The sequence below is a fragment of the Bombus bifarius genome, unplaced genomic scaffold (genome assembly GCF_011952205.1).
Source record: "Bombus bifarius isolate JDL3187 unplaced genomic scaffold, Bbif_JDL3187 scf7180000007978, whole genome shotgun sequence".
Taxonomy (NCBI): domain Eukaryota; kingdom Metazoa; phylum Arthropoda; class Insecta; order Hymenoptera; family Apidae; genus Bombus; species Bombus bifarius.
In genome coordinates this window covers 3327146-3353073 of record NW_022884363.1, presented here as the reverse complement: position 1 = coordinate 3353073, position 25928 = coordinate 3327146, and the positions used below count along the sequence as shown (strand labels likewise).

The following is a 25928-nucleotide window of genomic DNA, read 5'->3' as shown; positions in this document are numbered from 1 at the left end:
AGCGTAGAAAGAAAGCCTTCGACGTCTCGTCGAAAGTATTCACTGGCCGGCGAGCAAGGCGAAACAGTTACGTGACACAGTTATGTAATTAGGATTTGCCAGTAACATTGTTATTGTTCGCGTAAACACGGAACAGCATGCAAGAGATTATCGTCGTTATTACAACCTATGACCAAGACTAACTCGAATGACGTAGAATGCTCTTTTTTTTCAATATACTTGGCATTTTCTAGGGATATAACTAAGGAGAAAGCCGACTTAAATTTATCGCAACGTTAAGAGGGTTCTTCCACTTTTTACGATCATCAGCCATTTCAATTCCAGCCACTGTGAAGATTCTTGTGGTATAACAATAGGATTTTAAAAAAGAATATAAAGAACATTTTAAGATGCAAAGCGATGAAATGAAGATAACTTCACAGAGAAGTCAAAGAGATTTCTATTCCGACCTTCGACTATGCCACCTGGATTGGAGTCGTACCTGCGTCCAGGATATCTGCAATATCACTCTTCTATAAATAGCGACTCCTATGGAATTTCTTGTGCGTCACCACGTGTTATTTACATCGCCGCCAATCAGATACGAGCGCCTTTCTTCCGAGAAGTCTTAGCGCCATAATACACTAACAACGTCAAGCAACGAACGCGTCAACGCTTTATTATTAGTGGAATTACCACCGGGTCGCGTCTCTATTCAATTGCGGCGAGGATACTCACAACGATTAGAACGTCGTCCAGACTCTCGAAGAATACGTTACATGATAGCATGCTGGCATTTCCGGTCTCTGGCATTTCGTTTGCTCTGTCGACTGCCTCCGATCGATGGTAATTCGCTTTACGTAACATCCAATATCGGTGAACGTCTACGTATAATCGTCGCGAAGGTCGATTTTTTGTTATCTGGAAAAATTTACGCTTCGCTAAGTTCTCAAGTTTTTCTAACTTTTCAACCACGTTGCTTTCGTTCTAGAGCACGCGGTTGCGAAAAATCCGTCATTGAAATACGATGTCGTGACGCGCGACAATGGAAGTTACATGTAAGACAAAATCGAGATGAGAAATAATTTTTCTACAGCAAATCGGCAATATCAGATCGAAGGCGTTCTTCGAACTGAACTCTCTTCACCGGTGCGTTTTCATAGCGCGACGTAAGAACCGGATGCACAACCGCGAATTTAGCGTTGTGCTCGTAAAACCGTGATTCCATGTCCGCATCGCTGCGATGAGATTAGAGGAAAACACGGCGGAATGGACGCCAATTAAACGAAAGTCGAAATCGCGCGCCACGGCGCACGACGGTGTAACGCGTAGCAATTAAACAGGGAATACTTAAGGCGACGTTCAAGCCTCCTGCTCGCTTCCGTTACCTTGTTGTATATTTATGCGCTGGCATAGTAATTCGCATACAGTCTGCGGAGAGGAATCGAGCATTGTTCGACGCACAGGCGGCGCGTCGTCTCTTCTTGTATTCACCTGTCGCCGTGATCTTCTATCGGAGACCGACTCGGGTTATCGGTCATCGACCACGAGCACGGCCTTGCCATCCTGGTTAAACCGAGAAATTCAATTGGCCGCGTTTCCTTTCTAGATAAGATTCAACAGATTCCTTTGTATAGAACCGATAGATGTCTAAAGTTGCTATTTCAAAATACAGCGGCGTTGCATTTAAGCGCATTTACGTTCAGTGATGCGTTACACACAGGCTCGCGAAAATATTCGAACATTTCTGGACACCTCTTATAAATATACGAACGTGTATAGCATCGAATATTTAACGATTTTATTTGTATTGTTACGAGACTCGACTACGACGATTATTTTCGTCAAATTTGAAAGTGTATGTACGTACACACGATGTCTCGCTTGAGAACGAAGCAATTTCCTATTCGCTTGGTCGAAACAGGATAAGACAATGGGGAACTGAGAGAAACGGAACGGAGCGTGCGCGGTCGGCTCGTTTGTTCTTAGGAATCGCGTTAAAACGGCAAAATTTCGCACGGAACGATGCCGATCTATCTCCTCCCGTAAACAACGTTACGTTTACGTTAATTACGCTTTTTGACCCGTTTAGCTTTCACCGTGACATAAGCGGCAATCAACAGCTGGGAATTCATTGCCAACGGGGCTTAAGCCGGCCAGCGTTAATGCTCGCAATCGTAGCGTAACGCGTTTCACAATGTTTCGAGCGAGAGCCACTCTATTCGCATTTATCCCCTGCGAGTAATTCTCCGCGGCTGACACGTCGGGCTTACCGGTACCGGACTCTCCGCGCAACAACGTCAGCTGCCGTTCTGATTTCCAGCGCAGATACCAGGCGACGCATTTCGCCGGATACACGCGATCATCGACGAAATTCCTGACGGCTCAACAGTCGCAAACTCGATTCCAACAAGCTGCTATCGAGCCTTCGTAATAAGCCGTTTGATTCTGCTGAGCGGAATCGAGGCTCCGATGCCTCGTTTGAGATTCACCGATCTGCTCCACATAAATGTCTAAGTTGGTCGTGATTGACTCGTGGTTTCTTACGAGACGCGTTGTATCTGATAGGAGAATCTTAGAGGGAAGTAGTAGAGGGTAGTAGTAGTTGCATAGTTGCTTGAAATTTTGAAACCACCGAATTAATTTTTTCCTCGGAGACCAGAAGCATAATATATTCATGAAAGGTTTTCCTAAGTGTACGGATACTTTAGTGATCTACTGTATCTGCGTTTTTCTATATCTATGTCATTATTTCTTCAAGACATCTTTAACCAAAATTCATTCTTAAACGATATACTCACGAGAGTGTAGCGTTACGTAAATGTTTACGACCGGCGAAACAATCGCAGAATCACTGAGCTCCGACGGCCGGTACTCCAATTATCTTCCGCTCTCGTTCCCGAGGAACAACGGGGCGCAACGTTGCGCCAGTGATATTACGCGATCCCACCTGGAAGAAAATACTTTCGCCCATATTTCACGTCCACCGCCGATAGGTGTGCCGTGACTATTCACGGTGACAGACACGACAGGCCGACTATCGTGCTCGCTTTGAGAACCCCGCTGATAACACCGACGATATCGTTCGCCGTTACACGATCTTGCGTAACATTCCGCCGCGGGATCTGTACCAAGCTGTTTATACTGGCGGCGGCTTCGACTTTCGAACCACGAGTCTGATGAGCGACTTGCTTGTTCCTACTTATTGACAGGTGGAGCTGGAAAATATATCTGAACGAAAGTAGTCTCATATCCTCGACCTATGGAACATTATTCCGAAGCATGGAATATATTAATGTTTTATTACTATTATTATTTAATGATCCGGTATAACGGCGGAAGAAAAGAAAATGACGTCTTGGGATGGGCAAAGGTACAAATAAATCGAAAGACGATAAAATCTTAGGCGATTTACCGTTAAGTATCTAACAGTAAGTATAACATAAGACCTGATCTTGTGTATTATAAGACTCGATCTTATAATTAAAAGCGATATCTCTCTAACATTTTCTTCTCACTAAATATAGTCGTAAAGAGAATGGTCGCAAAGTGTTCGAAGCATATGGAAAAATGACAAAAGAAGGACCCCGATAGCCTCGATAGCCTTCGTCACGCCAGAGTTCGCTCCATCACCGATTCCTATTTTCTCCGCCAACTTCGGTTCGCAGTTCATGAACCAACCTCGTGAACCGAAGAATCGGGCCGCGTATCCGCTCTCTGAACGTCGTAGCCGTTCCATTTGCCACGTATCGGTCAGAACTAGACTATAACCGGATTGATGGCCGCCTGAACTTCAACCACGTCAGGCGTCCGCTTTTTCTCGGTGTGGAACGAGACTTGCCTTGTCTGTTGACATTCACGCGCAATGCCCCGACTTCGCTGAGTTTCGACAACAATGACTCGCGACTACAACGAGCTGCGCAGTGATTGTGTAATCGAGAATCGCGAGGCTGTACGCGTGATAATCCATGCGCGGCAAACGACGTCACAGCCGATATCGATAACTCGTTAGCCGGCGAAAATCGGTGTAGTTGTACCAGGATGTGCGGAACGATTATAAAGTTGCGTGACCAGAAATCACGCATTCCTTGCGGAAATTGTCGGTATCGGATGCCAGAATCCGTACCCCACTGATTTGTGAGTCTAATCGATCGTTTTTTTCTGTCTCGGGAAACATATGATCGCAGACGACTGTTTTGCATATCTATACACGTGGTTACATCACGAAAATCGATTTACCGAAGTAAGATATCGGCTCCTGTCTGTGTAAGACGGAATAAACATTTTCATCGACTACGGTGGTCCTTGAACGCGGTACCTCGTCGAAACCTCTTGCGTCATGACAATTAACTAACGATTTTGATCTCTTGTCTCGTATCGACAGACAAGCCAGCGGTCGAACGGCTAGATAAATATAATCGTAGTTCGTAAGAACGTTGCCTGGTTATTGCTGTTGATTGCCGGCTGCTCGTAATAATCGCTGCACGGATCCGCAGATAAGATTTCCGGATGCAACGAGACAACCAGCTATTACCGGTATTAATGCTCGGTTAAAAAGGTGATATCGAGATCACCGATGGGCTTTCGCCTCGTGTATATCAACGGACCCACCCGTTCGACGCAATGGCTGGCAATCACCGTTGGAACGATAGCGTTTCGACCAATATTACACAATGTCGCGTAACCGTACTCGCTCGTGGCGCATCCCAATCTTAAACGAGACATTCTGGCTCACGCGCAGTATTTTCGTCGTGGTGACGCGACAAGCTGATGCGACAAGGGTTGATTCCCCTGATATTTTATCAATCGTTCGCGTTACAACAAAACCTTCGACTTTATTTTTCGCCTTTATTCAAAAAACATTATTGATTCGTTTTTTTAATAAGTCGAACAAACCAAGCAAACGATTCGATAAGAAAATTGTGACAGCGTGTAGCGATGTTCATCTGATCATTCCCGACAAGGGTCACGATGGCGTAATTGATCCGCGATCGTCGAATCAATAGGTCGCTGCGACAACGACATTCACGGGGCTACGCTTACGCCATGTTATGTCACCGCGTTCCGCTTTTCAGACGTTCCTTAAACGGCGCGGCCACTCTATGCACATTGATTTCGCATTCAGGTGGAAAAACGGTGAACGTCCATCGAATGATCTATCGGTACGCGACCCGCGACCCCTCGTCGTTCTACTTCCATCCAACGATAACGTGGACCTCGTTTATTTTCACCTAGCTCGAGGCGTGTACATCGGCCTTGCTGATATTTCTCTATCGAGTACTTGCCATTTTATGGTGTTCCTTGGGCTCGATCGAAATATCAGTTTCACGAGTTCGTTTCGTAGACTGGAAATCGACGACGCCACCAGAAGTATCGCGATCCTGTTTATTACAGGCATAAATGTATTATATTTTATATATAACAATGATAGATCGTTATAGTTCATATATAATTCCAATTAGAATCTTAAATCACAGATGCGTGTGATCAACAGCCGGTAAACAATAATTGATATACATTTTTTAACTAATCAATCTGAGGCTCGGTCTCACGAGAACCGATTAAACGAGACTTTGCTGTACCTAGATAAATACTTACGAAACATGATCGATTTTAACCTTGTCTCGACGAACGTCTTAGCCTTTCGATTTCGATATATGCCGATCGATCGATGTCAGCTATTACATCATCATCGGTCCCATTCCCTGACAGTTTACCGTTCCTGGTATAACATCATCCAGCCTCCGCATCGAATCCGCAAACAACCTCAGAATTTCGCTAAATCGCTTCCACCCACGTAACCGATCGCCCTCAATCGCCGGCAATCCGATACCGCGTGTCCGCATTCCGACATCCTACACGGTCAACCCCGTGTCGAGAGGCACGAAGGGCCTCCGCTTCGAACATCGAGCCTATCCTATCCGATAAACCGTAGATAAAGGCGCGCGTCGATAAGAGAAACGGCTTTCTCGTGTCTATTTTTAGCTATCGACAGCATACATCGGGCATCGTCGAGCCGAAGCCAAGAAAATACTCGCCTCGCAATGGCGTTACGCGTGTTTTCGATCCATGTAACCGTTTCCCCGTGTTCCACCTCGGTTTCTAGTCAACGATTATTTACGCGTAGGTACGCGGAGTCGTTGGCACGATGCGACGCGTCGCGAAGCCACCAGGCGACCTCCAGGTAGACGCGACGACGCGGTTGCTCCGAATCACCGGGCAAAAACATGCAAGTAGGTCAGATAGTCAGCGAACCAGGCCCCGTCTAGATACTGCGACGCAATAATTCACCGTAAACTTTCGACATGCAGCCACGATTCGCCGCCGTTCCTTCTTGCGTTCTCCGGCTTTGTGTTGGCTGCGCGGCGCCCCGCTCTCCTCCGCGCCCAACCCCTTTCACCACCGGCCATCGCGAGATTGTCTTTCCCTCCACAACGGATCTACCGTTTACCGGCCAGTCGGGAGAAGTTGCGACGGTTCGGTGTCGGTTTCAAGTACGAATAACGTCCTCAGAAGGTGGTGATGGTAATAGGCTGCCTCCGAGTGTTGTAAGAATTAATAGAAAGTCGAGAGAGTGGAAGTGTTTTTCTAGGCCTCCGGGACTCGTCGTAACTGGTAAACAGTGAAACATTGCGCGATTTTGTTTCGTACGTTTGGTACTATGATACGTTGTATTCTTGAAACGGATCTTGTCAAAATTTGCGTAGCGTTCGAAGTGACGAGAAAGCCGACGAGATCCAGCTAACGGATACCGCGAATTTTGCTCGGCTCGATCCTCGGATTCAACGCTCCGCGAGCAATCATTTTAATATTCCGAGGGTTAAGAACGACCGAGCGTTCCATTGTGAACGTGCACGCTCGGCTGGGCAAGAGAAAGTCGACGGGAATTTTTGGCGCGCGTTTCTTTGCCTCGCGTGCGTGGGAGGGAAATTAAACGAGATCGACTAGCCGATTATACGCGATCACGGGGCAAACTTTCGGTCGCCGTTACGCGTCTTTGATCGTTCTCCGCGAACAACGATATCGCCGCTTCGAACGTTTTACCGATAATCCCGTTGGAACGTTTGAATTCCACACGGCGAGAGGAATTGGAACTTGTTGCACAAGCGAACGGCCAATTAATCCCGGCGGTACATCGAAATTTCCGTGGTCCTTTGTCGTCGCGAAATCCGAGCTCGTTGATGTTAATTAAATTTAATTGATCATCGCCGTTGGCGCCACGAGATTTCAGCGTGGCCGCATATCAAAAGGAGCCGAACCATGCCAAGACGCTCTTCGTTAATTTATTCTCTGACCGCGCAAGAACGCTGCCCGCGACGACGGATCCATAAATTTTTCTCACCGCTTTAACGGGAACGGTTCGAGGAAAATCGAACGCGAGACTCGAACGTGAACCGCAATCCTTCGCGTGTCGCGTGATAACAGATCATTTGAACAGTCTGTTCCCACGCTGTTGAGTGGAATTTTTTCCTTTGTTTCGTTTCGTTTGATTAATTCATGGTTCTTTTTTTTTTATCAGTCACCTTACATACTTAAGCATTACACGTGTAAAGTTTGATTATCTCTTAAGGCTTAGAAGACTCCGAGTTTGCATTTAAAAAATATTCAATGCGCACATAGAATCTATTCTTAGAATTGTCACGCGAGGAACACGAACGTCATAAGCTCTCATTTTCAATTTCTAGATGCTCGTAACCGCGGAAAATGCGCATAATTTATTCGAACTGGCGTCAGAGTTGCGAACAAGAGCGCAAAATTTGTCGGGACGCACGTGGAGAAGAGAGCGAGAGGGAGGAGGTTCGTGGAAAAACGTTTGACTTATCCGGAGATTACGCAACGCGCGAGTTACACGAAATTGCGGACAATTAACTGGGAATCGCGACGAAAATCATTCAAAGTTTCGTTCCATCGAATCGCTTAACGAACTTTCTTACGACATATTGCATGACATGTACGTCGATCACGCCTATGCATGCAATTAAAAGGGAACGATTTTGAAGATAAATAAATTGGACGAATAAACGAGGATAAAGATCGTACGGATGAGACAGAGTATTAAAGAAATTCGAATGAAATACGATTAAAATGTGGCTTATCGATCACGAACGGATCTAGGCGAGCAGTCGCCCTTACTGCGCACTAACGTCTACGTAACTTGCAATCTGATTGCCCTGCTAATGGGGCAAACGGGAAGCCACAGAAGGCAATTGACACGTGTAAACAACGGGTCGCGTTCGAACGTCACGACGAAACGATCTGACGAATTCGCAGCGCGGCGTCGAGATGCTGGCGCTAATTTCCGGTGTGGAAACCCGACGATTTTCTGCGCAACATCGGTGACGCGATTCGTTTTGTATTCTCCTCGGGAATTCGCAGAAACGGTCGGACGTCCTGGAGCGACGTTTTGCCAACTGCCATAAGGATTCTATAAATCCTTCCAGAAGGAAGGAGCCTGGAATGGCGCTTGGGCGGATCGTGGAAGTATGCAAAGCACGCCTGATCCCCGAAAGAACGGAACAAAGGAGCAAACGTTCAAAGGAACCGTCTGAAAAGCGATTGCAGCGTGTTTTCAACTCCTTGATTGCCATTAATGGCTGTACAGGCCGTTTCAGTGAAACGGAGTATCGCTCTGCTCGAGTAACTAAGAAGCCTTTAACGATCGTATATCGTAAAGTTACGAATACTTAGTAATTGGATAACTTTGTTCTATGGCGTAATTGGTTTCTCGGCTAAGTTACTGATAAGTTACTAAATGAAAGTACATATATGATTACCGTTTTGCTAACTTGAAAGATTCAATCTCTTATCCTTCTAAATACATAATTTTTATAGAATCTATTATCTATGTAGTTAATTGCCACGTTTATTTTTTCTAAGTACATCTCGTCTCTTTTATATAATTAATCGATGAAACGAGCGCAACGTAGAATATGTATTTCACAAAATCACGCAACCTCGTTACGTTCCTCTTAAGCAACTCCATGAAATGAAAGAAACCACTAAATGCCTGTCAAACGTATCTTTCTTAGTATGTGTCTTTCTTATTTCAAAGAGTCGAAAATCTCTACTCCCCAAAAATGCCGGATATGCTTCTTGTGAAACAACCGGTATAACGTATGGTGCAGAGAGCTAAGCACCCAGTTTATGTAATATTGTAGATATACCTGTCCACGTGCGACGGTGTGCGAGCGCGGTCACACGCGCACCGACACGCTTCGCTCCGCGTCTGCTCGCCTAGCTGCGCACACGGACACGAGCGTCGCGGTCTCGCGCACGCGAGCTCGCGCCGCGAGAACTGCGCCGCGACCTACTTGTCTAGGCCACTGTATCTGCGTTTCTATGTACGGCTTATGTTTTGTACGAAATTCGCGTCTGCCGCGCGATGCGGAATCGCTCGCTCGCTCGCTAGCCGCACGTACACTTTCCTGCTAGATTCCAGGCGATCGTCGATCCTCGACGAGGCGGATGCGTCTCGCGAAATAATCGCGAGCATCCTCTTCGAGTCCTGCGTGTTTAGAAACATGCCTGACACGCTTCTCTTACTTCGCGAGTATCGACATTCACGAAGATGCTTGATTTTAGACGAACAGCATCGTTCGATCGATCCTCGATATTCGAATTCTGATTCATACAGATATCTAATATTTCTAAATTTTCAATTTTATTATCTTACCTGTCTAATTTCAATTTTGTGTCTTTTCATATCAGTAGGAAAATTCTTCTTTGTTTAACTGTTCGCCTTACGGTTATGAAATGAATTATTCGACGTTTGTGAGAAAGGCGACCAAGTTTCTATCTAACCAAGTAGTCAGGATTAATTTGGGAAGGCAGCAAATTGAAACGGATCGATAGGTGCCTTCCGAAATCGTCATAGAAGTTGGTTAGGAACAGCGAACTAGTCTGGACGAAGTTCGATGGTGCTCGTCTAGCTGGACATACGTAGTCGTGTATTTCCTCGAGCGAGAAATTAGCGCGCCGAACTGCGAACCTTCGACAGATATCGGGCGAAGCGGATGTTCACAGTCGAACAAATCGACGGGGAGAAAAATAAGCGCGATAGGAGAACGGCGTCTAAACGGACAGCTTCGCAAGGCGCAACTTCGTGAGAAGATCTCGACCCGGCAGTATTCGTCGTGGCAATCGCCGCTTCGAAAGTAAATTACCCCTAAATATTCCGGAATGCATTCGTTCGTAATTTACGACTTTACGAAACAATAGCTCGAGAGTTAGAAGCTTCGCGCATTCGTCGTTGAAAAATCGAACGATTAACCGTCTGGCTAAACGATCTGGTCGCACGGAAACCCGCTGACCCAGTACACCTGAAAAATGCGATAGCCTCGTTGGAAACGATTACGTGGTGTGTAACTGGAGGCAGTCGTTTCGATCGAGGCGTTTGAAAATTGTGAAGTTTCTAGCGGCGACCGAATTCCCGAGAGGTCGACCGGGTACCGGAAGACGAGCACGTTCCAATCGCGTGGTCTTCCTTTGTTCGCGTCCGGTGGAGGACACCGTGTAACGTACGAAGCGGTGACGCGACGGCCATCGCTCGATCTAAACAACAATTAACTACAGTTACGAGTGCGCCGGATTCCAGGGAATCTGGAACGCGACTGTAAAAAGCAAAGTAAACGGCGTTTCTCTCTCCACGGCCGGTCCCGTGCTCGTCGTCGCCGTCGCCGTCGTCTCCTTTCCCGATTCTCCTCTCTTTCGCTCCCTCTTCCTTTCACTCGTTCCCTCTGCCTCGCCACAATGCGATGGAGTTCCGCAGTCGATTCCAGTTTACAACGGTGTCGTTCGTGACGGCGATGATCTCGAACGACTCGGATCTAGTAGCGAGACGTAGCTCGCGAAACAAGAGAAGGAGAAATCGAGGAAAAATCGTGCGAAAGAAGGCGCTTCGACGCGGAAGATGAAGAGAGCCTGCGTGACTCGAAGAAGGACACAGGAAGTAGGAAAACCGAACAGGGTAAAATGAAGATTGGAAGGGGGCAATCGGTTGGGAAAAGAAGGAAGGGCAAAAGAGGGAAAGAAAGGAAGAGAGGGGTAGAGGTTGACTGTAACGAGTGGAAGGCAATTTCTCCACAAGCTGCTTTCTTCGGTCGGTGGTGGTGCAATTTTGCGCAATGCAGTCTGGTGGGATTCACGGCGCACACAGCAGCCGCCGCACTCTCGGTAAGGCTCGGTACGTGGTTAGCTCTCGTCGGAGACCGGACCAGGTCGACTCAGGTCGATTCAGGGGGATCCAGACGGCGCTGTCGTCGCCGGACGATGTACGTCCGCGCCGGGTGGCAGGCAGGGTCTGCCGCTTCGAAAGGTGGGAGGATTTGTTTGTAAACAGTCCGTGGCAAGTCGAGTTGCAGATCGCGCGCACGGATGTGGAGGTGGGAACGTTTGAACGCAGGGGGAACGCTGGAAGGACGCCGGCACGGGGCAGGAGGGGAGACTTTCTCCCTCCGAGGGTTACGTAACCTGAGCGCGCGCCTGTCGGCTGTCTGAGCGTTGCGGGACCGACCTACTTGACCCACTGTCCCTAAGCGTGGCCTCGCGGATCGAGCCAAGGGGATCGGAGATCGGGGATCGGCTCTCGCGACCATCGCTGCAATGCACTCGACCCGTTCCACGCAGACCGGAACACGAGGGTCGTGTCCAACGATCGCGAGCCAACCAACGAACACGACCGTGCCTTTCTCCTCTCCTCTATCCTCTCTAGCTCTCCATTCGGTCGCGTTTCATAGACCGCAATTTCGGCAAATTACCACATATCGACAAACGCTTGTCCCCGAGACGTTTCGCGGCTACCTTGAGCGCCGCCGTTTCTCCAATATACACGGATACGTTCCATTGCTGCGAACACTCCAAAGAGAAAATTCGATGGTTCGTCTAACGGATCGAGTCATTGGATATTTGATGTCATTAGCCGAATATTAGACGAATATTTGTCGAGTATAATATCAATATTTGCTACGTCGAGTCTCTCCGGCGGTAAACGCACGTCCGTGACCAACATCTTTTCAGTTTTTCGGAAAGCGACGTCCAGATCTGTCTTTAGATGCCCTTTCAAAAGCAGCTGATCGACGTGAGCCGGTTACAAAAAGAGAAACTTTCTGGACAAATAACCGCACTTTCCTCTATCGCAATCACACGTTCCCGGTATCAGAATCTAGGATGGGATTGTAGCATCGACGGAAGCCTTCCAACGCAAAACACGGCCACGCGGTTGATAGACAATTTTATCGCGATTAAATTTACGCGGAATCCCCGCTGTTCGGCCGAGATGCCTGACTCTTTCGAGGATGCAGGTTTGCAAACCAACTGGAAAAATTAGAGAACACGTTCGAGCGTGACCTATTTGATCCATTCCATCGGAGCGCACCAAGTGCAATTCGGGTCGCTACGCTCGACCGCTGCACTCGACCCACTCGAGATCCGAACGAGCCACGTCCGGTCCATCTGCCACGAATCCTTAAATAAACGACCCGTGAATCCAGCACCCACGATGAAAATATTTTAGTCCTTCCAGGCATTCGATTCTTCTAAAGACGTTTACGTTGATGTCGTTGGTCGAAGGGAGCAACGTTGAAAACACGTTGCATCTTTATCAACGACAAAAATCCCTCGACTCTTAACAAAAACGGATTCAAATTGTAATCGATTTAATTCGCTTAAAATTTTGTCTCTTAAGAGATGTTAATAATAATAGTAGTATTCGAGAGTATCTTCGAGATTCCTCCTGCTTTGTTTGTTACTGGTCGAGAAAAGACGAGCGCACAGTTTACCGCTACTTTGGTTCTGAACCTACTTGCTCGCGTGCCGATCGTTGCCTTGTAACAAGTCAGCCAATCGTTTCCAAACGCAAATTACCGATCAGAAGCGAGCGAGTTAACCGAGATTGATTCCGCTCTTGGCCGACCAATTAATTTCCATCCACTAATGCCGTCGTGCAGACGTTTCCATTTAATTGGAGCACCTGGACGCCTCCGTGGCGACGTCGCGACGGATTCGCAAATTTTCAAGCGACTCGATTCATCCATCAGCGAGCGTAGCTGGTTGGAAACGGGTCGCCACGAGCGACTTCGCTCTGTGCTCGACCCACTCGAGAGAGACCGGAACGAGTCGTGTCCGGTCTCGATGTTTGTAATCCATAAATAGACGGAGATCGTTGCCAAACCAGTGCCGGTGGATTATAGACGATACCGCGACACCAACGCGGAACGAAAATAGTCGAATAGTAATTACCGCCCTCGACGAATTACGTCCGCGTCTTTCTTTCCAAGTTGCGCGTCGTTGAGAAATGCGCCGGCCGAAAATATTTCCCAATTCTCTCTCGATAAAATTTCTTAAGTTTTGTTACATATGATCTCTACCTGAATGTAGCACATAAAGAGTATTTCGTCTAATCATGGAAGAAGATTACTTCTCTTTAACAGACAAAACGAAATTACAACGCTACCATGCAACACAAACTTTGGAGAGATAGGAACTCGGTATATTCGCTTCTGTACCATAAGTAGCCACGAGCGACCCATTTCGGCTAGTAAATCCGCAAAAATAGACACGACGCATTGCCAAATTCGTACTTATATATGGCGAACAAAGTTTCGGGACGCGTGGAGGGATGATTCGTTTCGGAAAATCGTCCTCCACGGCCGGCGAAACGCCGTCCAAATAACCTCGTAATTCTTGCACCGTGAATTCTTTTCCTTCGTGAACGTCACTGTTTACGAGCACATTTCCTCCGACTCTTTGTTTGCCAAGATACGAAAGATCGAATCGTTACGAAAACGTTTCCCGCTCTTGATTATATCTAAATATACATAATTCGAGTTTGATGCCTCATCAAACGAAGAAACGACTCAAACAAAAATACCGTACACTCTATCGGCGACAAATTTATTATTATTCGTTGGAATATCACGCTCCGAGTCGATAAAACGGATCGTAATGGCGGAGACGACAGCAGGTTCGTTAAATTAATAACGCAGTCTCGAACACGTACGATAATGGTCGCGGTCGGCGTCGGTCCGGGCCAATTTATTCGCGAGAGGCCGGAATAATTTGCCAGGAATAGTAGTCGCGGCCGACAGACACGAACGGCGTCGGTCTGATCATTTCGGGAGTGACCTACTGCCCTTATGTGGCGCGCACTCGGTCCTCCTCGAATCACGCGGCCGAAAACCGATCGCGTGCAATTCGCCACCGGATAAAACAAATAAACATCAGTGCGTGCCACGACTGGCTTGTGAAGCTGGCGGGCAACGTCGAACGCGATGCGATAGTTTTGTCTTTCGACGTTGCGTAAGCTTCGCCAGGTTGAAAGGACTGGATCGAATAGCGTCTTCGACGTCTGAAGTTTCGGACCAGATGGTTCCTCGTTGTTATCCAGTTACGACCGCTGTTAATTATTCGCGAGTTTTGCGGCTAATGTAAGAATAATACACGGTATTCCATGGAAATTTCTATGTATCGAAAAATTAGAAAATGCGCAACTGTATTTACATAACACAATGCCGTAGAATATCTGACCGGCGGAACCTGACGTGAAACTTAGTACGTGTTGCGTCAGGAATGAAAGTAGATCCGCCAAATGTCATACTCCGCGTAACTGATTACTAACGGTAGTTACGAATGTTAAATACCACGTGCGATACAAATATCGAAATTCGAATTTGGCTGGCCGCGAAATTAGAATCGTTTGGCTAAAGGCAAGCGATCATCGAAACAACGAACGATCAAATATTTGGAATATCTAGAACGGAAGATTCTAAATAGAAGAGATAAGGATGTGACTAAGAGAACCAAAGGGAACTGGCACATCCTACGAGCGATAAAGACTTAAACAACAATGATTTAATCGCTTTGTTTATACGCGAATTCCACCGCGCGCCGGATTCGAACACGTTGAGTCGATGGTAGTGAAAACAAACGCGATCACGGAGGATGAAGACAATTTCCGAGCGTTGCTCGTAATCCGCCTTCCGGCCCGCACGCGTTATACAACGCAATCAACGAGGTATGGAACGGAAGCCACGTTCCTGGGAAGTCACGTGGCCAGCCGGTCCTACGGCCTCGGTTCTTCGATACTTCTCACGACGCGTCTCGGAAGTCCTGCGTTGTCTGCCGTTCGCTTGTCGAACGCTATTCCCTCGCAACGACGACCCTACGAACGATGGTCGCTCGTTCACCTTGACCTAGGTCGAGTGCAACCATCGAACGCGTTCTCCACGCAAACTTCACCGTGATCTTCTTTGTTCGACATCGTTTCTGGATCGCGGCCGAACGACACCGCGCGCGTGTGATTAGGCCTCTGAGCGCGTTCACACGTTCGCCGACGGGATATACGCTTGGCAATGTGAACGACACGCTTTTTAGAAAGTGACGATGTTATTGTGTACCGACTGAGCGCGATAATCGAAGGAAAACCGAGTTCCCGAAAGACGGAAGAGAAGCCCCTGGAGTTTTTGATGTTCGCGTGTTGAAAAAGGAAGGATGAAGTCAGCAGGGACTTCCATGACAGGCCGAGCCAGAGATGTAATTATATTGTCACTTTAAACACCGAGTATACATGAATAATCCATAGAGTGGGAAAGAACAAAAGTCTTTCGCCAGGGAACGCGTCAACGTGGCGCGGACATAATGCATCAGAGCCGCGTAGTTCCGGGACGGTAGAAAATCGTCCGTGAGAGTAGAAATCTCGAATATTCTGAAAAGTAGGCAGCGAGACGGCGGCGCCTCGTGTTTCTCATGCGGAGATGGTTTCTCTTGCTAAAACAGATCATATGCAAAAACTTGCGATGGATGCGCTCTTTGAGCAACCGATTAGCGTTCGACGAGAAACTAGTCCATCCAGAAATCTAATTGTCAAGAAGGAATTCGTGGAAACGAAAGAGATAAAAGTACTTACATATGTATTTCCGAAAGAAGAAATCTTTTGTCCAACTGCCAGTCTTCGGGTACGGAGAATCGCCGAGCGATTTCGCCCGTTGTCGCAGAGACAATGGAAGATTCAGCGTGAAGGCGATAGCGAGCTTCCTGTTTACACCAGCCTACCAACGGGAACGTAGGCTGTAGCGGGTGTTCTAATCGCGAACGTGCCGCTATTCGCATGCTGGTCGCGCATCTCGGCGAACGTGTGTGAATCGTCTGGCGACAAAGGCTTGTCCCGAGTCTACCTTCATTCACGTTCGTTCGAAGAAACGGGGAAACGGGAAAATACGCTGGAAAAGTTCGTTGGGGCCCGGAGAACAGTACGTCGCGCGCATATTTATTCTCTGTTGGCGCCGCTTAACAATCTCGTTATTTTATTTATAAATCATCGACGAACATAGAAGCTTATTTTCACGATCCTATTTCTTCGTGGCCGCGTTGGCGCGCGAATAGACACGCGAATGGCCACACGTCGTCAATGTCGCCGATTCCACTGGAACAGCCGCTTCACCATGACACATCGGCAGGAATAACTGGCCGATTTAAAAGCGGCTGGTTAATCGTTACCGGCGTGCCCGTAATTGCCTCACACGGCTAATAATAGAGCATCTTTAGAGCTGGCTCGTTTCAACGTGCCTTAGCGCTGATTCATCGGGACTTTTGTTTATTGTTTACGTCCCGGGGGCGACCATTGGTTAACTTTCCTGCTGGTTCGGGAACAGGCGGCTTCTGCGGCCGCTTTGACTCGCTTTCGTTCGACTTGCTTGCAAGGTTCGTTGGCTGCAGCTAAAGAAAGCACAAACGGTAAACTTGTGTATGCGAAATAATACGCATGTATCATAGTTATTTATATTTAGCGATAAAGATCATCCATATCGAACAATTTTACCGTGCAATTCTCTTTCTGAAATACGACGTAACACGACCCAGATATTGCATTCTGCGATACATTTGCTATACAACATCGTCCAGAAAAATTGTCGCTGAAGTATCGGGCGCAAATCAGTGGCCACTAATTGTCCGGACCACACACGCGATTCCCTCTTTAGTTCGATGGCGAGCGCGTCCGATTGTCGCACGCTATTAATAGTCGTCTCTATCGGCGAGCATCGAGAACGTCGCTAGTATACCGAGTGACTCTCTATATTTAGCTCGATGGTGTCGCGCACAGGTGTGAACGCCGCATACCTGGCCGCGCATCCCGACTTAAAGGTGCATACACACGCGCCGCCGTGCCGTTGTAAACAACAGCGGCCGTGGGAGCCGCGCGTGCGGCTGATTCACATTCCGGGCGCGCGAGGCCAGCCTCTAGGTTATCGGCTAACGAGCACTGTGAGTACACCAGATTTTATGAAACTGTAGCGATAAAGTTGCGTTCGGTCCTGCAAATTAATGCAACGAATACCGAATCTGGCCGCGGGGACGAACACGAGAGTAAACGCGTCGGCGTCGCGGCGTACGAAGCCAGAGGGTGGAAAGTCGTTTGTATGCCGTTCCCAGGGGCAGCCGTGTTTTCGAAGAACGATTAAAACGAAGGATCGGAGAATTTACTGCGTCGTTGGTCGTGCACGCGATACCAAAGAACGCGGAGTTAAACCCCGCGTTTATAACGTTACGATAAATTGCGTAAACGACGCGTCGCGTGCGCCAAAAGCGGTCAGATTGCCGGAACGTGTCACGTTCCACTCGCGTTTTATCTTCTGTCCAATTGAATCGATCCATCTACCATATTTTCATCCGTTCTCACGTTCGTCTTACCGACACTTCAATTTTTTCTCCCTCCAACATTTATCGTCTTTATACGGTAATTTTTGTACCGCGTCGAAGGTCAGACTTTATAAGGACACACGCCGCGCATGCACGGCTATTCAATTGCAATTACATACGAGCGACAACTATTTCCGTTCCTCGCTTTATCTTATTCTACGCGATACGATGAAATCTAATCGCGCTGTTGTTACTGTTACGCGTCTTCGTTCGAGGAAAGGCGAGAGCCGTTATAGACGGTACGTGTTGATTTAACAAAAAATCAGAATAAACGTAAGTCGTAAATACATATCGTTGATCGATCGATCAAACGCCCGAGGCTTAATCTCCGTAAAAACAGCGTGAGACAGTCACGCACATTTGAATGGAGTTTGAGCAAACAATTCTAATTATTAACGATGTTGCGCTTTAACTCGTGACACGGGTGAGCTTACAGGCGTCGATTCGCGAAAGTCGCGAGCACCTGCCCACGGCTGTACATTGCTTCCCGAGGTCGCAAATAACGCAGGATGGGAACGCATCGCGCCACTTATTCGCATTCCTCTCGTGGCACCGTCCACGTTTATTATGAGTGACGGTCGGAAGGATAGGTCGGAGCAACGTTTCTTTATCGCGCGATATCTTGCTCGCTCAAGCCGCCCATCGACCTTCCGTCGAGAGGAAGCGCGAGAATCTATCTCGACCTTCGATTCGAGAGCTTGTGTACGAACGGAATGTTTGCAAGATTTTTGCAAGATGTTTGCGAATATAGCTTGTGCAAAATATTTTGATCGATTTCTTTAAGGGTAGTTTTACTTTAATAGGTATCGGTGTACATAAATAAATTGATGCGAAATCGTTCAAGTGCGGGAAATTTGTATTGCGCGCAGTACAAAAGTGAAGTCATCGTATTTTAGGAAATAAGCAAATGCATGTTTTTTTTACCTCGTTTTCACTGCCTTCTTGTTTGCCAAACTTTTTTTCTGCGATACGCACGTAGTTGTTTTTACAACCATCTTGCTGGCAAAAAAGAGAACCTTTTTTTACCGCTAAAAGAAAACATATTTTTCTTCGAGGTTGTGTCAAGGTCACGAATTATTTCCTCAGCGAAACCACTAGTTCTTCATCGCTGTAACGTCGTAAATAGTAGAAGAACGAGTTTAACCATAGATCGCGTGAGCGTCCTTCGTGCGCGGTCCTTTCTACGCGTTTACCTTGTGCTAATGATCCAATAAACTTTGAAATATCGTTTATTTACAAACAACTTACATAAGAATTGTTTGCATGCAAAAATAGAAGCACTGGATACGTTTCAAACGGCGATAACCGAACGCTGTTGTTCGAGATCCTACGATCGATATCGTTACCGCATCATTACCCGAGCTTTTTCCTAGCCAGCTATTGCTTCTGACAACAGGCAAGCCTACCCCTACTTTCGCCGTTCCCCTACAAAATATCCCTCGCATAAACTACAATTTTACGAGTGTTTGTTTCTCTTCGGTCGATAATTTGCCAAAGAATGTTGCTTTTTTTCAATGAGGTCCACGGGCAAAGAGCGTTTATCTACGCGTGAAAAAAGATTAGAGATGCCGCAACAGCGGCGTGGGCGTCTCCATCGCTGTCTGTTTTCCACCGCCTCCAAAATTATTCTTTCGAAATCTCGTCTCCAACAGCTTTCCTCGTGCTAAGAATCGTTTAATAAACTCTTGTGAGAAAAACTCGGCTGAATCGTAATGCTTTCCAAGCATCGATTACATAAAAGTCAGTGGCGTCGTAACACGAGCGTCGGCCAGTGAAAAAAGGGACGACAGAACGGAGCGACACATGACGCTTTTATTATCGCAGCCGATGCGTAGACGCGCAATACGGCCATAGGGATGAGCACGCGCCATCGCCGTAAGATAAACCATAATTGCGCGAATATAAATGCATGTCATTGTTAGCACATGATACGCGTTACTCGGCAGTAAATCGCGCGATATCTAATACCTGGCCGGAAAAACGCCTAATCTAGGAGCGCGTGCGTCGAGAATGTGTACACTAGGTGCACGTGAATCTACACCTGTTCGTCGTTTGGAAAACTGATATCTCGCCGATGGAGACATCGCAGGTTTCGAGTTTTATCTATCTTCTTGCCACTACTTCCTCTTACCTCTAGGGCAAAGAAACTCACACCACGTTCACGCAACTTTTTATCGTCTCTTTTCTCGATCGACTCCACTTTTTTTTTTTACCAAACATTGAAAAATATAAAGAAGCGTCCTCGAAGCGCAATCTAACGAAAACACGTATAAGGAGAAGTAAAAAAAACGAAGCAATGCGTCGTTGCATGCAGAAGGAGTCACGATCACGCCGCGTGCACGCTATCGTCGATGTGCAGACAGGCTGAAGTGTCACGACCGATGGGAATAACAATGGCAACAACAACAACGAGGGCAAGTTGCTGGTGTGACGCGATCGGTCGAAAGTCCGGATTCCCCGACGGCCTGGTTTCCGGCGATGGGCAAAAGTCGGACGAATAACTGCGGAATTACTTTCCGCGAAGCGCGGGAATAGAATCGACGCCGATTATCGACGGCCAATATTTGATTTTCCTACGACCGGTTCGCGGAATCTCGCACGCTTTATCCCGTGTTCCGCGAACGGCTGTCATCGATGCTGATTAAACATCGCCTATCGTTAACGCACCTTGACAGTTTTCACGTTTTCGAGTACTTGGATATTTTTAAAGGAAATTCTTCGTAAAAATGGTCAACAAGTGTAGTTGAAGTAGAACTAATCGATACTTTTAGGCTGCCGTTTGAAATCTTATCTTTTGCACGCGTATTGTGCAAGCTCGAGTGAAAGCGAAAAGAGATTTCAAGCAGTAAACTTCGATACCTCCCTGATTACGTCTATGCGTACATATTAGGAGTGATGAGAAACGCGGTACGTTTTAGAGAAAATACCAGCGATTTCTCACGCTTCTTCTCGCGAACTAATGACACATACGCTTCGGGCAACTATCTGTCATGCACGATACGTGCCAACGTGACGTATCCGCGAAAATGTGTCGAAATCTTTCGCGCTGATACCACCGACTCGCTTGCTCGCAAATTCCTCCTTTGTGCTTCGATCAAGACGAATCTGCTACAGAGATACTGATCGGCATAACATGCATATTATTCATCGATATATGTATTTAATTCGTGTAGAACGAAGGTAAACACACGCTAATCATCAGTTCGGAGGAAAATTATATCGAGAAGATTGCTTGTGTCAATATCGCAATAATCCTCTGTAATATATCATAGGATATTATTTATTTTTGAACAACCGTTATTCCAGTTACCCCTTAGCTAGAACAAACTTTCCAAGAACAGTGGTCGCTTTTTCACGGCAATTCCGCCGGAGGAAGAAATTTTATTCGCGACGAAATCGACACGATGACAGTTATAAGTTGGTTTAAAAAAGCACATAAATCGTGCGAAGAACGCCGCGACAAAGAAAGATAACCCGCGCGAGAATTTGTTATGAGCATAGCTCTCTCGGGGTCGCGCGAAAAAAAAAACTCCCAACCATGAAAAGCCGTCGTAAAATCGGCGAGGAAAACGAAAATTTCGCGGTTTGACTGTTTATACGCTGGTTCGCTATAAAACTTCCGCGATGAAGGCGACTGTTTTTTTGCTGCGAACAGCTAAACGTCGCTCGGTGTGCTTTACAACCTCGCTCGAGTTATTTCCGAGGAAACATTCTCGTCGATGCGGAAATCTGAGAAAATGCGATTAACAACGTATAGGGAAACGTATGATAATTCTTCAATATTTGAACATAGTTTAGTGTATTACCGTGAAAAATTAGCCGTTCGAATTCAGACGTATCTTTAATCGATAAGATTTTCAACTCGAGGCATGTCCAGTCGAGGAAACCATCGATAAATCGATCGATCTACGTCGATTGTTTCGCGAGTACCTAAGTAGTAGCTTTATCGGCAATTAGAAAGTGAAAACAACGAATTCGACGTATCCTCGGCCGACACGCGATGCAAATACGTACTTTCTATCCATAAAAATCAGATAGACTTCAAATGAGGGAATGTTTAACCTCTAGGAGAACACGTCTGCAGAAATGGTAACGGAAATTGGTATCTTAAACAGCATCGTAATGTATCGTATTTGGCCTGTTCGTTTGTCGACCTTCGAAAAATATAGTAAAAAGCAAATGCGTTTAAAAGTTATACAAGTAGACGAGGAAGTGAAAGGCGAAATAATGTTTTAGAATCGCCGCGAGTGATATAATTATTTCGAATTCGAGTCTCGATCGCAACACTCCTTTCGAAGAATCGAACTGTTTAAAATATTTCTAGCTAAGCGATGTTTAGGCACGGAATTCGTTCCGATCTATAAGTGCCCCGTGACGCTGCCTCCCACGCTCGTTACGCGTCTCTGCAATTCCTATTCTCGTCTAGAGCCATTGATTCATCCATGTCACGACCACGAATTACTTAAACAAATAGCTGCCTCCGAATGAACACAATACATTCTTGGAACTCCAATGAGGTTGCAATGCTGACCAAACACTGGAACACACTTCTAAGAGAGCACACCCGGAAGCCTGGAACAATTCCAGCTACGATAATCGATCCAGTCTAGTAGTAACTTCGTGACGATTAATTCCCAAACAAACATATCTCGATATGTAATTCCATAGTTTATCACTTTTTGTCCATTTACGTGTGCTATATTCGTGCACTCGTTGTCCACGTGTTCCAAGGCGGACGCTTCGTGTCTCGAGATCATCTTGTCACGTGGTACAGAGCGTGACAATAAGCACGCTTTAACCATTTAATTGTCTTAACCGTTGGCATCAGGGCGTAACAGAACGAAGAACATCGTCGGTCAGAGTCCAGAACGCGAACCGTCGAACGCAAGAGCTCGCAAGCCAACGCTACCGGGAATCGGCGCGCGAAAGAATGTTTACGAGGGAGGAGCTGCGCGGGAACATTCCCACCCGGGAATGTCACGTTTCTACCGGGAACATTCGGTGTTTGCTCAGATGTTTCTAGGTATTACGAAGCCGTCAAACAGGCGAAAACATGGTTAAGCGCTTACAAATATTAGCAAACAATGTGTGAATAATCACGCGAATATCGCTTAATGATTAAAGATGTTTGTAGAATCCAATAGACGCGCATATGAATTTTCGAGCATTTTACGAGAAAGTAAACTGTCGCAAAACGAAGAATAATGAAAAATAGATTAATCGTTCAACGCAAGAGAATTATCGGATCTGATATAGATTTGTCAGTTCTTGATACGCGTATAGTCATTTTGTTTCTTCGTATGCCGAGTAATAACGAGAAACACTGATTTCCCGTAAAAGTTCTCGACGCGCGCGTAGATAAAGACCGACATTGACGATCAACAGGGCGAGGGAAAAACAGGAAAAAACCGGTATAGATTGACGAACGCGAGGGTAAATAGGCGAACCATCGATGTCCTCTCCTTATTCCCGGAAGCTTATCTGCCTAGCGGCGATTGGTGGCCGCGCGAACGTGCGTAACGTACGAAACGAGTTTGCACCTTTTGCGCGTACGGTTCTTCCCGACTTGGCAGAGAATTCCAGGTAATCGGTCTGCCACGAACTGCGCGTGTCGCAAAGTACGATTATCCAGCTCTTCACCTTTGAATCTCGAAAGGAAACTAAATCTGTACAAACTTTACATAAGAACGTTCAGTATAGATAAATTGGTTAGTTATAATTCTTTCGATCGTCTATTATTAATTAAAAATAAATACACGATAAAGGTATCTCTGAACGAGAACTTGCCACGTGAAGTTCACCGCTCGATCGGAAAACAGCGCGAAGGCTGTAATTCTGGCGCGTACTCCTTGCGTTTGCGTTTTCCTATTAAAGAGCGGCTCGTCTGGAGGGATCTATATTTTTGGCCGATCCATTGACTCGGGGCGGTTTAGTCATGCCACTTGGTACGGTGCCCAGTGACTGTTTGCGCAATAACGTATCAGCTGAACGTGAAATGTCAGAGTGCCTTCCGTGAGCGTGCGTCAAAAAGATGCACGCCACGAATTCACCTCGACGAAATTCCACCGCGATAAATATTGATCGGAATGCGAGCTGATTTTTCTGCGCCTCGGTAAGATTCTTCTGCGTCTCAAACGACGAGGAATCGCATCATCTCTTTAACAACGCGACTGCAAACCGTAACCATGTTTACCGACTCAAAATCGATCATCGTTTATCGCCTTCTACGAATTCTGCTTCGTTTTCTATATGTAGGTCGATGCGGAGTACGATTGGCTGGGTGGAATTTACGTTTCCAAGACGAGAACCAGAAATTCACTTTTACGTGGTCGTCGATGTGTCTAGGAATTCATTTGAATGAATTGTTTTCAGAGGAAAAGCGAGTTAGTTAGAATTACCGTCGCTTTTAGAATAACATGAAATTTATCCTTCCGAGAAGAACAATCGCGACTACCTTGAATTTACATCTTCAATCGTGATCGTTCAGTTTCTTTTGTTTATCAAATGTGGCTATGAAAAATGTATCCCACGAACGTTCCCATTTCTCATATTTGACTCGTACTTTTTTTTTCGAATGTCCTAATGCTTCGTCAGACGTCTAGCGACACACTGACACTCTAACCAATGCATCAAACGCTGGAACATTAACATAACCGCCGGTGAGACGATGTGTTCGGAATGAAAACGAAGAAGCTAGGCCAGCATGACGTTCGCGCGCCTAGCCGCGCGATCGTATACGACCGTTCACACCGATGAACATAACTGTTGCGTGTTTTCGCGTTCCCGTTTGCGTCTAGGTCAAGAACGCGACGCGGCAACGCGTGTACGCGTCGTAACGTAATTCGAAAAATACGAGGCGTATTTATTAGAGATGATCGTATCTAGGTCCGACGATGTCGCCACGCGTGAATCGTTCGTTCCTCGACGCCCACCACAACGAATGACGAATGCCGCGGAAAAAATAAATATGAATCCGCCGTTCTCCTCGACAGTCGAGTCGAGTCATTGAAATGTTCCGAGGAACGTTGCGCAATCGTTCGACTACTCGATAGTTCGAGAATAAAATGATTATTATTAAATAGAACGCTTCTGTGTTGCACCAGTTTCCTCCTTGTTAAACTGACTACTTCCGCAGCGGACCACTGTCCCTCCGTCATCGAGCGGAACACTTCCGCGCTGAATCAAATACTCGCTAGCCGAGTTAGTCAGCTCCCCATCGGATTAAACGTTTCCGAATCGACACAAATGTCCCCTGACAATCGGTCTAAGGTCTTTACGTTCGATCGTTTAGTAGTAGATAAACACTTTTGATCAATACTAAACGCACGACTTTTGTTACTTGGATAGGTTCGTTATTACAAATAGTAAGAAGTAGAAAATGGGGAATGATTGCTAAGAATAGCGCTTAAGGGTTCATTTGCCTCCATTGTGATAACATTTCCACTGATTTTAGATCGTTACTTGTTTTTGCCAAAGGTATCTCATCAATTACGTACAGCGTGGTAACTATCCGCTTCTTCTTAAATCAGCTATTCAGACTGGAGTAAGCAGTGGCGATAAAGGAAGCACCCGGCGAGGAATGTTAATCGTCGGCTTCGAAGGAAACACAAACCAAACCAGAAAGAACGGCGGGCTTCGGTCAATGCGTTTCTTCGTTCTTATTTCCCTCTTCGAACCTATTCAATAAAATCTCGGCCGCTCTCCATTACCCTTCGCTTTATCCACGAATCGTTCGATCGTAATTATTCGGCTGCCCATAAACGGAAAGATCTGGATGTCGCATCTTTTCCATTGGTTCCTTTCGAAATTCTTCCTCCATTGAAATATGTCGAGGGAGCAAAGCGGAAATTGTAAAAGAGTGCCAGCTGGCTTTCGAGGCGGAACGCGATAACCGCGTCGGCGTTATCGTGTGGAGACGAGGCGTCGTTGTCGTAGCTGAACGTTGGTCGAGTTCGTTGAGTTCGTTACGGCTGATAAAAGGTTCGCGATCGTGTAAACTGCACGCTTGTCGCGTTTCATTCATGGAAACGCCACCGCCATCGTCGCCGACACGACGTAGCCGTGGGATCAACGTTTTTATTTCCAACGGAAGACCAATATCGCAGACGCGATAACCGCCGTGCACGCAGGTAACACACGGAAGCTCGCGTCACCACGATCGGATATGCACGCTGCTTTCCTCTTGTGTGCTTAGCTGCGCTCTTTCGCATTGGCGCCGAACTATATAACTCCTGTGTCTCGTTCGATTTGGTTTGAAT

The 25928-nt window shown here is 46.6% G+C and overlaps 1 protein-coding gene and 1 long non-coding RNA gene across 6 annotated transcripts in view; one reads left to right on the top strand and one right to left on the bottom strand.

Moving 5' to 3' along the window:
* LOC117204525 (3-phosphoinositide-dependent protein kinase 1) overlaps positions 1 to 25928 on the top strand; it is a 407721-nt gene that overhangs the window by 288953 nt on the left and 92840 nt on the right. The window contains exon 1 of one of the 5 annotated variants that reach the window (XM_033442016.1): positions 17044 to 17235. The exons of the other annotated variants lie outside the window; for them this stretch is intronic. Coding sequence (XP_033297907.1) covers positions 17059 to 17235 — 177 coding nt within the window. The 5' untranslated portion in view covers positions 17044 to 17058. Of the gene's footprint in view, positions 1 to 17043; positions 17236 to 25928 lie in introns of those variants that run through there. 5 annotated transcript variants of the gene reach the window in all.
* Positions 15437 to 16888, bottom strand: LOC117204528. Its single transcript, XR_004487105.1, has 3 exons — positions 16793 to 16888; positions 15881 to 16689; positions 15437 to 15741 (listed from the first exon to the last, which is right to left on the bottom strand). It is a non-coding gene; the product is annotated as an uncharacterized LOC117204528 (long non-coding RNA).